The sequence below is a fragment of the Heliangelus exortis genome, chromosome Z, assembly GCF_036169615.1.
Source record: "Heliangelus exortis chromosome Z, bHelExo1.hap1, whole genome shotgun sequence".
Lineage (NCBI taxonomy): Eukaryota > Metazoa > Chordata > Aves > Apodiformes > Trochilidae > Heliangelus > Heliangelus exortis.
Window position 1 is genome coordinate 8,470,753 of NC_092454.1, and position 13,960 is coordinate 8,484,712.

At 42.1% G+C, this 13,960-nt stretch overlaps 1 protein-coding gene across 11 annotated transcripts in view; it reads left to right on the forward strand.

Moving 5' to 3' along the window:
• The window catches only part of CELF4 (CUGBP Elav-like family member 4), a 706,664-nt gene that overhangs the window by 655,144 nt on the left and 37,560 nt on the right, over window positions 1-13,960 (forward strand). For 7 of the 11 annotated variants that reach the window (XR_011723157.1, XM_071729993.1, XM_071729994.1 and 4 more), the window contains exon 11: window positions 4,183-4,326. Coding sequence is in view for 10 of the 11 variants with exons in the window: in XM_071729993.1 (XP_071586094.1) it covers window positions 4,183-4,326 (144 nt within the window). In the remaining variant the exon portion in view is untranslated. The remainder of the gene's footprint in view (window positions 1-4,182; window positions 4,327-13,960) is intronic. The other 4 variants (XM_071730001.1, XM_071729998.1, XM_071730002.1 and 1 more) reach the window with 1 other exon arrangement.

The window sequence follows — 13,960 nt, forward strand, 5'->3', positions numbered from 1 at the left end:
CAATAACATCGATGATCATGTTTTTAATAACAAGGCTCCACTCCCACATCCCAGTTGGATAACAAGCCCAGAGCCTCTTGGCTGCTGCGTTGCTCCTGTAGAGATTAGTCATTACTTTCACATGAGCACTGAGTCTGCCGGCAGCTGATGCGGTGCATAGAGTGGAACAGTTCCAAACCATCAAAGCTGGAGATGAAGTCCTGATTCAGGCCATGTCAACCAGGCAAAACTTGGGGTAATTTAAAATTTCCATGGTATTACTCATCTTGATGTAGTTTCTGAAACTTAGTAGTACACTTAGACATTAAAATAAAGTAGTGCAAGCTTATGACTCTCATTTGCCCTGTGCTCAGACATTCTAGTGACTTAATAGAAAGTAGAAGCATTAGAGACATTGAAGTTACAGCATCTGAGTAATTACAGTAAAGGTGAGAAGTGTATCCCACATAGTGGGCAGCAGACTTAAGGACTATAGGTCAAATTCATACATTCTTATGGCACAGCCTTTTTGTAACTACTTTTGGAAGAGCAGTCTTGTTATAGCCTTTACTTATGACACTGATTCATAGTGTTGGGTGTGCAGTGATGGACAGATGATGTCAAACACAGGTAAATGTAGTTTACTTTTATTGACAATGGACACCCAGGGACAGGCTAGGTTTGCTGCTATCCCTATGCTAAATAACTAGTAATGTGCTGGAGGATGAGGAGCATGGGCAGAGCAATGACTTTGTAGTTCAAGTCCAAACAAGCCAAATCAGCACAGACCCAAAAAAAATACTCTACCATGTTCTTCTGTGCCTTCAGTCACATGTTTTTGCATTATCCAGCATAATTTGCCTGTAACTTACAGACCATAAACTGTGCATTCCTTGAAACTTTTCTTTCCTTTGTGTCTGAATCAAGGCTATCTGTGCTTCTTCTGTATTAATGAACAGAAATATCTGTAACTTAAAGCCACAAAAACAAGAGCCAAGGTAGATGTCTGGGAAGAAATGAACCTTGATTCTCTTTTTATAATGTGTCATAAGATTAGATTTTTAGCTGACTTACAACCCTTTTTAAAACCAAAGTGAAGTGTGTGGTAAATAATTTTGCACTTTATTCAGCCCTGAACTGCCAAGTGTACTCTTCACAAATAATCCATTACCTTATCACAAAACAAGACCTTTGTCTCCAACAAGGTAGTTGGAGATTTCACTAAAGTTCAGCCATTCCAGTTGCAATCTTCCCCTTGTACCAGTGATCCTGACCAACTCCTTTAAAACACATTGGATGTGTGCACTGAGAACTGACATGTTTTTAGAGCACTCTGAGCAAAACAATTCATACATTTGATTTCTTAAAAACTTACACATATATATGAAGAGGTGGCCATGCACATGAACACATAGTCTTCTATGGGGTGCCCAGATTAATTTGATACAGGAAAAAAAAACCAAAACCAAACAACATAACTACACAGAAAAACTGAGACAGAGAGAGATCATTTTTTTAATTCTTTACGAAGAATTCTAACTGTGCTCAGTAACTTACAGATGCATGGATTTAGCAAGAAAATATTTGTTCAGTTCTAATGGCAAAATTTTCATACATGACGATGCTAAAACAAATCAACCTACCCCATGCTTTTACTCAGTAGTAAGTGGAGTTTTCAGCACTGGAAATCAGCAAAACACCCTTTGTAGCTGGGAACAGAGTAAAGTTGGCCTTGAATATCTGAGATGGTATGGGATGCAACAGCATGTGTTTATCAACCACATTTGAGAGATGAGCTGATCTTTGAGGATGGTCTCTTTTCTTTCACATTCTCCTTGGTCTCCTCCTCTTGGTCTCTGAGCAGCATGAGGCAAAGCTGATTTCAAGGTGAACTAAGGACTGTTTTGTCCTTGAGCCCAATCTCTAAACCTAGTGTAGCTGGAGTTGCATGCTTCCTGGTCGGCCTTATGCCTTAGTAGGTGTTTCTCAGCACACACAGTCAGAATCCCTACTCATGCACAACACATCCAAGACCCCAGGAAATGCAGCTGGCATTTTTTAAAGAATTTGCCAGTTTTACAAAGCAAACTGCTGGCACTGGTGATGTCAGTGGGAATTTTGCCACTAATTGCAGCAAAGCCAAGATTTTACCCATTATAATGTGGATCTGAAATCCCACAGCAGAAGTGCTCTGGGGCATGATCAGATGAAGGAACGAATTTTTCCCTGCTATTCTGGACTGTGGTCTTCTCCTGGGCAGAATTTTCTCAATTCTAACAGACACCTAAGGGGATCAGTGTTTGTTTAACACTTTCTGGATATTTCATGTCTAGTTTATCTTGCCAATAACTCCACATTGTGTGGAAATGAGCTGCAGCAAAGACTGGAGAAGGGATAGCTGCTCAGAGAGGAGACTAAGGAAGAGGCAGAAGGAAGATGGAGGGGAAGATGGAAATGCTTGGCATGAAACAGGGGGCCTGATTGTGGGCCACTGAGGTTCAAAAGTAATTTAGCTAAGCAGATGACCAGGTGCCTAATTAGTTAATTATCCAACCACACCACTATCCCCCCCATTTGGAAGAAACCATCCTCATGACCTCTAGGAAATGCACAAGATGCAAAGGATCAGCTGTTCCTTCATGACAGTCCTTTTAGCAAATTAGTGAGGAAAATTGTGCTTAGCAAATATTCATTAGGGCTTCATTTTCCATTAATCCAAAAGGAAATGTGGAGAGTCTGTGACTTCAACCACGCTGAGGCCCAGGAATTTTAATGAGCTTTAAATGGGCATCTGTCAGAATCCTGACTTTGCTGTACTTCTCCTGCCAGCCAGGGGGATGAGTAATGGCTAATAAAAGGTGGGAGCATCGAGACGAACTCCTCTCCCTAGCAGGAAAGGCAAAGCTGTAATTTGCTGTGTTATGACACTGTAATTATGTCCTGATGAAGAAAATCAGAGTATAAAAAACCCCTTTCCTTCTCCATGCTCTGCCTCTAACATAAGTGGGGAAAAGTTGGCGAGTCAAGTCTCAGGGTTGTAGGCACATGGGCTAGGGGGAAGGGGGAAACCTTCCCTCCTCCTTTCTGGCTGCTTCTGCTCACAGAAAGGGTCACAGACTGCGTACCCTTCATCTTGAACCCCCTGAGCAAAACAAAGATGGAGTTACCTGTTGAGGTCAGTGCAGAGCTGGGCAGAAGCTGGAAGTATCTTTGGAAATAAGACCATGAAAAAACAATTCCTGCCTCCTCAAATGATAAAGTTTTCTGCCGGTGAACATTGTAAGACATTTGAGTGTTGCTGTTTTTTTCGACAAAAGAACTTTGATGCACTTGTTTCCTTCTGAATGTTGCTCAAATTCTTAAAAATAAAAGTCACACCGAAAAGTTTCATTCTAGGCTATTTGACCAGAAAATATTTCTGCCTGAAAATACACTTTCAGCATTTTATGAGAGTTTCTTGCCTAACAGAACTACATATCCCAACTAAAGACTCCTCTTTGGATATTTTTTCAAATACTCTCTGAAGTCTGTAAGAATATATGTTACAGCACTGAGGCCAAAATGGCAGTTCCTTCTGTCTATTAATTCGGATTTAAATACCTCTGTAATCTCTCTTACATAATCCTATAAAATTAATAACATGGCCAAACTGTCCAGATTTGGGGGAGTCTTCAGTCTTAGTTGAGCTGGAGGGTTGAATGTAAAATTCTGTGATACAAAATAAGACTATGGGTCTGTGCACTTCTTTTTACTTGTTATTACAGTCCTTATACAGACACAAGAATGATAATGAAACTTCTGAATGCAGACACTGAGAGGAGGCACGGGTTAGTGTGGGTCATCAAAAATTCTACAGACTGAATGAGATTCTGAGATGCAAAGAAAAAGAATGAACCACATTCTTTCGTTCTTTTTATTCTTGTTCCTCCATTCTCTCTTTCCATGGCCACGTGTGCAGCTGCATCCCTCTGTCCCTAGATTTTATCCTGGTGTCTGTCCTGGGAAGGTTAATGAAGGTACCATAGCCTCTGGATGACTGAGTTCCTGGTATTCTGCTTTGTCCATTCCTATGAGAGTCTACAGAGTGCTTCTGAGAGGTGACACCTCAAAGTCTGAGAGAGGGGATGACAAAGTAAATCTCCACCATGTGCTTTATCCAATCCTATTTCTCTCCATTCATGGGTCTTCTTTTTCTCTTGATAGGACCAGAGGGCTGTAACCTGTTTATCTACCATCTGCCCCAGGAGTTTGGGGATGCTGAGCTGATGCAGATGTTCCTGCCTTTCGGTAATGTCATCTCCTCGAAAGTGTTTGTGGATCGGGCGACAAACCAAAGTAAATGCTTTGGTGGGTAAAGATAACAAAACAATTAGATTCATCCAGGAAAGGGCTTTCTCTGAATACTTTACCTTTCAAACTGCTTTCTTTCTGCTTAAGCTTTATGATTTCTCTCAATTTACTCCTGTCAATACTTTCCCCTTTCCCTCTTTCTCTCCTAATTGTCTCATGCTCAGAGTTGTGTGCACTGCTTAGAGGTGAAGATTTGGCAGGGTGCTGCAGCAGCTGCTGGTGGGGTAAAAAACATCACTCCTTGAAAGGAGATCTGGGAATGGTACAGAAAAGACTAAAATACTAGGATAAAAATGAAAGGAGATGGTGGGTAGGTGAAATGCTGATGGGGTCAGCAGCTGGAGCATGTGGAAGAAGGGAAAGGAGAAACAGGCCATGGGTTTGAAGGAGAGACAGAGTTTTGGGGGCAGCCTTTCAGCAGCTGTGATACATTAGTCTGCAAGGGGACAAGGGCAGAATATCAGCTGAAAGCCTGGTCTTCTGTGGGGATGGCTGCTTGGTGGACAGCAAGCAGCCATGCTCTGAACCCACTGGATCAGAGCCAGCACCAGAGTGCAATTAGATAGGCTAAGTTAACCCTGTGACAGGAGATGCTAAGAGGCCAGGTTTGAAAGCTGAAATCTCACACAGTTCTGGCCTGTCTGCTGGCTCAACCCCACCAGCTGGAGCATGGTAAGAGCTGAGCCCCAGTGACCTGTAAGCCATCAGCTAGGGACACCCTGAGCTGCACCCACAAATGGAGGAATTGGACAGCCAACAGCCCAGGTGGTGTCTCAGTGGGACCTCATTGCTTGCAAAGGAATTGCTGTGAATGGTCCCTTCCAGCAATGCAGTGCCATGGGGACCCTGCCATATTTGATCCCATCCCACTTGGGGGACACAGGAGCTCCCCCATCCACAGGCCCACCACTGAGATGTGCAATATCTGGATCTCCACTATCCCGTGCACTCTGCAGACCTTCCCTGAAAAGCTAAATGGGGCAAAAGATTGCTTTTATTTTCCTGTTAATTGCAGCTGTTCCAGACTCTGTCTCTCATGCAAACTTCTGGACTGTTAACTTCTTAGAGTTTTGTTTGGTTTTAAAGCCACTCTCAGTCTTCACATTATGCTTTCCTTCCATGCTGCCATCCCTTTTCCCCTCCTGGACAGCATACCTCCCAGAATTCTTTCCTCATCCCTTGCTAGCTATGGTGCATGTCAGACAGTAGTTCCAAGAATTTTGTGCCCTTTTTCTATGCACAGTTCCTCCTGTCCATTTACAGAGGACCTGTGCAGGCTATTTTTCCCCTTCATTGAAGAAGCATGTTCCCTGGCAGGGGACACAGCATTCCCCTTTGCCATCAGTCCATTGGGCTGCTGAACTCTCAGGCTCTAGGGGAATAAAAGACAGAGTCTGTCATGAAGGGGCAGCTGGGAAATTCAAATGAGAAATTATGAATTAGCCCCATTCTCTCCAGAGCCCACCTGCCTTCTAGATTTTAAGCATATGAGAGCTCATAACAAGATGAGCAGACCAGCACAGCTGTAGGTGACATTGAAAACTAATGGTCCAAGAACATCCATGGGTTAGAAATGAACCTTTGGTAGTGAAACTGCCATTTCTACCATAAATATTGAGGGAGTACTGAGCCTCATTCTCCACATATTGTCAAATGGGAAGACAAAAAATAAAAGAGAAATGAGGTGAGATCCACGTCCATTCATATTGACTATCTTTTGGGCAGATATTCACCTTACCTCCTCCTAACTCAAAGGCTCTCTGGCTACAAGGATTAAGGAGGACAGCAACATATACCATTGAGCCCTTCTGGGAGAACCTAAACATCAACTTGTTTGATAAAGGAATCTCCAAAGCAAATAGTGGGATATTCCATCCTGAAATCAGGATGATCTCCTATGGATGTGCAGACTCAAGTACACAGGCAAACAGAAGCAGGAATTAGAGGTTACTGATGGATCCTAGTAACATTATACTAACTTCTGACATACAAATATTCAAGTCCAGCCAATTTTTTTGTCCCATATGTGAAGCCCAAGTTTTCTCTGTCTTTAGCTTACTTTCCCATAGAGCTGAGGGTCTGCTGTGACTGTTGGCCTCAAACAAGCATGTTGACTCTGCTGCCATGTGCACCAACTCTGTCCAGCAGGACAGAAATAGAAGAGGTAGAGATAGTTAATTATCTCACACTGCTCTTCAAAATCTCCCACCCTGCTGACTTTCAACTTTAGAAATATATTTCTAAATGTGGGGGGACTACAGAAAATCAAACCTTTTTGGTTGTTTTTCTACGACTACTGAAGCTAGAGCTGATTTTTTGGTCAGAAAGTTCATTTTTACAAAAAAAAAAAAAAAAAAAAAAAAAAAAAAAAAAAAAACAAACCCAAAACCCCAAAACCTTTTTCTAAGAAAAAAAATATATTTTCTTATCTTTGAAAGGAAGAAAATGCTTTCCTATTCTGCCTAAACATTTCCCAAATCTCAACATGTAAAGACATAGTATTTGCATTCTGGTTCGCTTATTTTTTTTAACCCAGCTAGAGCAGTCCAATTTCTAGCCTGGGGGAACAATTTTGTCTGGCCCCAGAAAGATATTCTACCATTATATGACCTTTCAAAATGTAGCTGCTGTTCAGATCCCAAGTAAACTGCTGTAACAGAGTCTAGCCCCAGGTTGTCAAGAAATGGTCAAGAAGTCCTTCTTCAGACGAACTTAAAACAATTCTATAGAGAAAAATGTCACCATGGTTGGTTTTTTTTGTTCCATGGGAACTGAAAATACTTCACTTGCTGCTCTCGTGTCACTGCTGAACTACCAGTAAACAGCTGGCCCAAAGTGAGTGAGTTGGTAGAGCAGCATCACAAAGTAGGAGATATTCCTTTCTGTATAGCTCTAAATTCTCCCTGGCATTTGCAGCAGCAAGTTAACTCCTTTGTCTGCCCCTGGCAGCATAGCATGGGAGCAGCCATGGGGGTGCTAGGAAGAAACCAGAATCAGACACAAGCCTTTCTTCTGGTTTCTGGAGCCCAAGACCTACAGAGGACCTTTGGTTCCTGCATGTGTTGAAGAAACCAGGCTGTGGTCATGATCCTTTGACTTTCCCAATTCAGAGGCAGTCGCCTCCTGGCTGGCAAGGAGCAGCAAGGAATGCAAGCTACAGCAAACACCAATCTCATGTATAAAATGTGAAAGTGCTCATAATATGTTTATTGTTTTCCATAGCAGGACTGCTTGCTGTGGCGTGTAAGACTGCCTGAGAAAGCACTTTGACTTCTCACTGAACAAAGTCACTTAAATTGGTAGTCTTCTTTGTCTGAGACTTTCCTTCTGCTGCATACAGCCAGGCTAGACCCAAATCATTCATTTTCCCTATTTCAGACCTCTTGCTTTTAATTTACTCCCTATCCTGATGCAGCTACCACATGGCGAAGTGCAGACCACACTTCTCCCTTCCTATATATTCTCCCTGTATATTCCCACGGCCTGAGGCTCCATCACACCAACCATAAACAGCATCTCCTTGGGTTTCTCCCCAGGCACTGCCTTGTCCATCCTCCTGTATTCAGATTTACTGATTTCACCTTCACAACTCTTCACTGTTCTGCTCTTCACTCTCCTCTCTCACTAGTCCTTCACCCAACAAACAGCTGATACCTGCAGCCTCTTCCCATGAACAACTTCTACAGCCAGCATCTTTATCCCACTGAGCCATGTTGCCCATTCCCAGTGAAACAGCAAGGCCACATCAGGAATCATTGTCTCATTCAGGGAAAATTTACATTTAGTTGGATGCTCCTTGTAGACAGCGACTCTCATTCTCACAGCAGGTGGATTTAGGAAGTCTTTTACAGAGGCACAGCATGCCCCAGCCTGAATGTCAACTTCTGCAGGACCCTGGAGCTTGTCTCTGTGCAAGGCAGAGGCTGCACTGAGTGTCTCACCCTCCCAATGCATGTGTGCAAGATCTTCTCTGTGTAGCTATCCTAAATGTCAGAGAACATGAAATACATCTGTGTGCTGGTCTCAGTGGTTCTGCTGATAATTCCCCTCTCAGTTATGCAGATAATTTAAATGTGAGTAGATTGTGTAGAAGGCATAAAGAAAACTCTAGCAAAATGACACTATTAGTGCTGCTAAGGCAAGTAGTCAGGGTGAGAAAAGTCATTCAAGCTGCCCACACATGGCTAACTCTACTTCTGTCATAGGGTGACGCTGCAATATAATCCTGCTTTAAGGACCACTCGCTGTTGTCACACAAGACACATTTTAAGAAGTCATTTGAAGACATTAAGCTAGTAAAATACAGAGACAGACGTGTTCTAGGAAAATGTTTTAACAGAGAAGAGAGGGAAAAGCATAGGTTTGGGCAATATTAATTAGGAAGACATGACAGAAATTAGAAAAATGAGGACGTGGATGGAGCAGCAGAGGGCAAATGATTATCCCAATGTGTCAGATAAGATGTAGATAAATTAAAGCTGGAGGAATTGCTTCAGTGGTGCACTTGGAAATTCATTTCTCCAGTCACCTCTTTCAGAAATCAATGAGCACCTGGATCTGCCAGCTCTTTTCATGCCATCCAGCAGCAGATGATGCCAGGCTAGTTCTGGTCAGTGCTTTCCTTTTCCTCCACATGTTCCTTTAGCATGTGCCTGCTCTTCACACCTGCTGGGAAACCAGCTTCAGTTACTCCCCAAAGGACAATGACTCCCAGATGATGTGAAAAGTCTCTCCTATGCCCACAGAGACACTGTGGTTTCCCTCCACTCAGCTTGATGTGGTCTGACACCCCAGGTGTGAGCAGCCACAACTGCTGGATATTTCTGTCCTTTTCTGTGTATTCCAGATGGACTTTCACAATGGCAGAAGGGATGTCCTCCCCTTATTTGAAATATCCCATGTAAAACATAGAAAGGAGCATTGTAGCTTTGAATTCAAACTGTCAGGCCTTCATAATACCATAGATTTATGTGATTTAATTGTTCAACTCTTGGTACAAAGTGGACAGTAAGTTTTATTCCAGATTCCCTCAGGGAGTCTACACAACAGTTGTTAGTGGGTTCACCCCATTTGGAAAAGTCTTCTTTTTTGCATCAAAGATGCCCAAAAGAGAGAAAATAACATCACTTGATGAGGGTCATAGAAGTTAATTACCTTCACTGTTAAATATTTATATTCCTGACTAAAACTCCTCTGGTTCCCAGCTTATGAAAACAAACAGGGGAGCCAAAGGAGAGAGATTAAAGGTGAGAAAAGCAGTGAGGAATGAGGACTGGACACAGGAGGGGGTAAAGCTCAGGAGAGGGTTTGAGGGTTGGGTAGAGCTTGTATCATGTTATTAAAAACACATTGTGGCAGTTCAAGACTGCAGTGCCACGGCAGAAAGCTGGGGTGGGAGATGCAAGGCAGCAGGCAGGTCATGATGGTCTACCAACTTTCAGCCTGGAAGCTGAAACAGAAAGGAGCATCAAGAGATTAGGATGCTGGCAAAGTTATTCAGGGCCCTGGGACCAGGAGCATTGCAAATCAGGTCTAAAGTGCATTGGCAGCACTCCATAAGACATAGGAGTGGAACAACGGACCCTGAGGTACATCAGAAAAATATTGTTCAGCACCTGCTCACAACATGCCTCCCACACGCCCTGCCAAATCTGGCAGTTTCTCATTTAATAAAAAAAACCCACAACTCTCTAAGTTCTACCAGGGAAATGAACAGGTCCAGGACTAAAGTGGTGCAGGGTAAGAAATTTTAGTTACATGTTCCTGCCCCATGCGAGTGACTGTGGGTCAGCCTAGTTGTGTGCCCTAAGTTCCCTCTCTTCTAGCAGGACAATGACTCCTTTGCACATGGCTTTAGGATCAATGGATGAGGAAAATTATTTATCAGATCAAAGTTTTTTTGATCTAGTGGCAATATATTTTGTTCCAGATACCTGGACAATATCAGATTGTCATTCAACTGCAGCACTGGGCTACAGACCACAGAGCAAATCTCAGAGTGAAATGGACAAAGTCACTAATTAGAATGCCTGAACTGAGACAATATGGGGATAATATTCCAGGCATGTTTATCATGCCTGACTCCTGGTCTGTTTTGGTTCAGACAAACACCAGTTTTGTTGTGTTCCTCTCCACTCTGAAGGACCTGGCACAAGACAGACAGGCACATAGAGATTCATTAGGTGTTCAGCTTAGCTGTAAACTAAGCCAAAGGAAGGATGGCGCTGTTAGAGGAGTGCCTGGGGCTCCCAGGGGAGAGGGGAAGGAGACACAAAAGTTTATTATGTGCTAGCTGCTCTGTAATACTTCAAAGCAGCCAGGCTCTGAGATTTCAGATCTGCAGAGCAGGGATGGTACTCTTCTCCAGCTGATAAGAGTTGCATGAGTAGGAAAGAGAAAGAGTTGATCATCAAAATCACTGCACAGCACCTCCAGCCACTGCAGTTGGCTGTGGGAGGCTTTAGGGGGAGGAGGAGGAGCGGGAGAAGTATTAGGGCTGTGAGCCACTATTCATTTACAAACTATAATTAATTTGATGTTTAGATTAATTTCTGATGCACTCTCAAAGGTGCACTGGAAGCATTTTTCCTTTATTATAATGTTGATTGCTTATTGGGGAGATAAATCTAACTGTCAGTTATGCACTGACTTACCAAAACTTTCAGACCAAGCAAGCATGTATGCATAAGGAACAGCTGTTTGCAGCTCTCTAGTTAAAGGGACAGCTCTGTCTTTTCCCAATAACTCACATTAAAGAAAATCTATACATTTTACACAGACAGTTCCACATTCTTTTGTGGCTTAACAATTTATTAGACAAGAATATGTTAGCAGAATCTATCTTCTATTTATCTGTCTGTCCATCTGTCTATTGCTATTCTATCCATCTGTCCACACAGGGGGCAGGCATAGTCCAAGCAGAATCAGTTTAAAAGTTATGGATATGTTTGTACATACCTATCACATGCACTCTTACACAATAATTTTAAATTATTTTACTCATAGTGTAATTAGATGGAGGAACTCATTACTGCAGGGTCTTTGTGGCTACTCATTTAATGACCTTCAAAGGGGGAAAGGCCATTTATGTGACTAATAGAAATGACTGATGTTAAGAGTTAACACCAGCAGAAAGAAAAGAGAAAAAAAACAAAACAAAACAAAAAGAGTTTTTAAGGAAATTAAAAACCTAATGCTCCAGGCTTCAAATCAATTAATCAGAACTGGGACCAGTTCTTGCAAAAGAACCTGGGCAGGCTTTCCTGTGCCTGCACAGTATGCTGCCTACTGCCACCTCCTTTAAAAAGCCTTAGGTCTTACACAGAGTAGGTAAATTCACATTATGTATAGTTGGTCGTACATGTGCTCCATTAATATTATAGTTTCAAATGTGAACAATTGTGTAGAAATGCCAGAGGTGGGTCTCTAGTGATATTTTCCACTCAGTCCTGAAGTGTCTGTTCAGAAGTCAGAAATCATGACCTCTCCAACAGGCAAACCCATTTTGGAAATCAAGGTTATGGATTTGAAGAGCACAGATTTGCTTCATCCCAGTCTTGTGAGGTTTTTGGCTCCCCATAATATCTGTTTTTATTTTTGCTTTCCCAAGGTCTCTCTCATGCAAGGTGAATATGAGCTATAGAATGGACGAGTCCCTATTTATCTGTTCAACCACCCATCTGTTCCCCCATATATCTGTGTTCAACTTCTCTGTATAAGTCTGCCCAGCCTCATTCACTGCACAGGGCTGCTCTTCAGCATTCTGAGGTCTGTCAACTAACTAGTTACTGAACAGCTGTTCAATAGATCCTCACAGCTCTGTGCTTGGCCTCAGGCCTTCCTTCCCGCACAATATTCAAACCCTGCTATGAATATGAATTTATTATTATTTCCTCATCTGTTTTTCTAAGGCCCTTCCCAGCAGACCATTTGAGAGGTTCACAGAGATAAGTAAGAGCATTTGCACAGTGCTCCTGGTGTCCTCACTTCACCAAGGGGACGATGAGGCATAGAAAAATATTAAGAACTATTTATTAATCTTGGAAGTCTAATCAGAGATGCCATGAGCCCCATCAGTCTGTTTGCTTGTTTTCTCCAAATTTTTAGCACAATGCAGGACATGTTATATTTATGTTGGCTTGAGACCCCAGTACAGCCAGCAGCCTTTCTACCAGGCAACACTGCACAAGTCACACACTGAAAAGGACCAAGGGAAAGAGGAGCATATAGTAAAGATTCAGCACCACTGGCAAATGTGAAGCCTCCCATATCAGCTCAAACACAGTGCCTTAACTATCCATACATTTTCAGTATTTGTCTGCCATCAGCTCTGTTTGGGCCATAAGAATTAGCTCACAGCTGTAGGTTGCCTGGGCATGGCTCAGTGCTGGCAAGGGCCAAGGGCTGTCCCCAGACAGCTGTGTAGACAAGGCCACCCTTTTTTTCAAGGGTAAGGGAGTTTAGCAGACATACAGACACAGCACATGATGTGCCTGCTGCACTCAGAGCCTGCCCTATTTTATTTGCTAGTAAAAAAGTAGCCTAGATCTTATTAGGGAAGAATTTTATGATATATGATTTACCCAGCATAACTGGAATGTCATAGAAGAAATAGGGATTAATTCCAGTTTTCCAAAGCAGCATTTGGTTGTACAACTACAAAACCATTCTTTCCCTGCCTTATTTATTGTCCACATTCCAACACTTGCAATAATGAGTCTGATACATTGCCATTTTCCCTATCCTGTTATGATATTCATTCTCTACAGTAATTAAAACAAGGATGCCACAGAAAAGAAAAATACAGAAATGTGTGGTTAGATCAATGCCTTATGCATATACAAAACAATACAGAATTAAAATTTTATAGGTAATATAATTTCTCGCATATCTATTGTGTACTTCATTTTGCAAACTTTTCATTGTTTTAATGTATTGGTGCAGTCACTATCTTCCCTTTCCAAGTAAGCAAACCAAAAGAAAAAAAAATCCTCAGATGAGAGTTACTTCTTTAGATAGTATATAGTGACATTTTCAAACATTCTTGTCAGGGTAACAACTTGCAGATTTTTTAAGAAAAAAAAATTATACTTTTCTTAACCATTTCTGTTTTCATCTCCCTCAATTCCCCAGCAAAATTCAACCTCAGCTCCATTCTGCCCAGTCTTGGTCTGCAAAATGTCATATACATAGAGGTATATGCATTATATGTGTATTTTAGATAGATATATATATCTACAAAAGGAAAAGAAAAAAATACATATTAAAATAATTTAAAAATTACAACAACTGAACAAGTGGGTTGAATTTGGGAAATCTGCTCCAATGCTTGCTGGCTTTCAAGGTGAAGAAGCTTTTCCTGATACCCAGCCTGGATATCTCTTTCAGTTTATATCCCTTGTCTCTCCCTGTGCCACCTTGTGCCACTCTGAATAGATTCTCTTAGTCATCTCCCTCTCACAAGACAAGGTCTTAAGCACATCCTGACAGCCACATGCTGAACTCACTCCACTTCATCACTGTCTTTCCTATGTTACTGGGGTGGGGGGGCTGCCCAAATCTAGAGTGGTCTAATGAATTCTGAGTAGAGAAGGGTAATTACTTCCCTAAGTGACTGGCTGGGCCCTTGTTA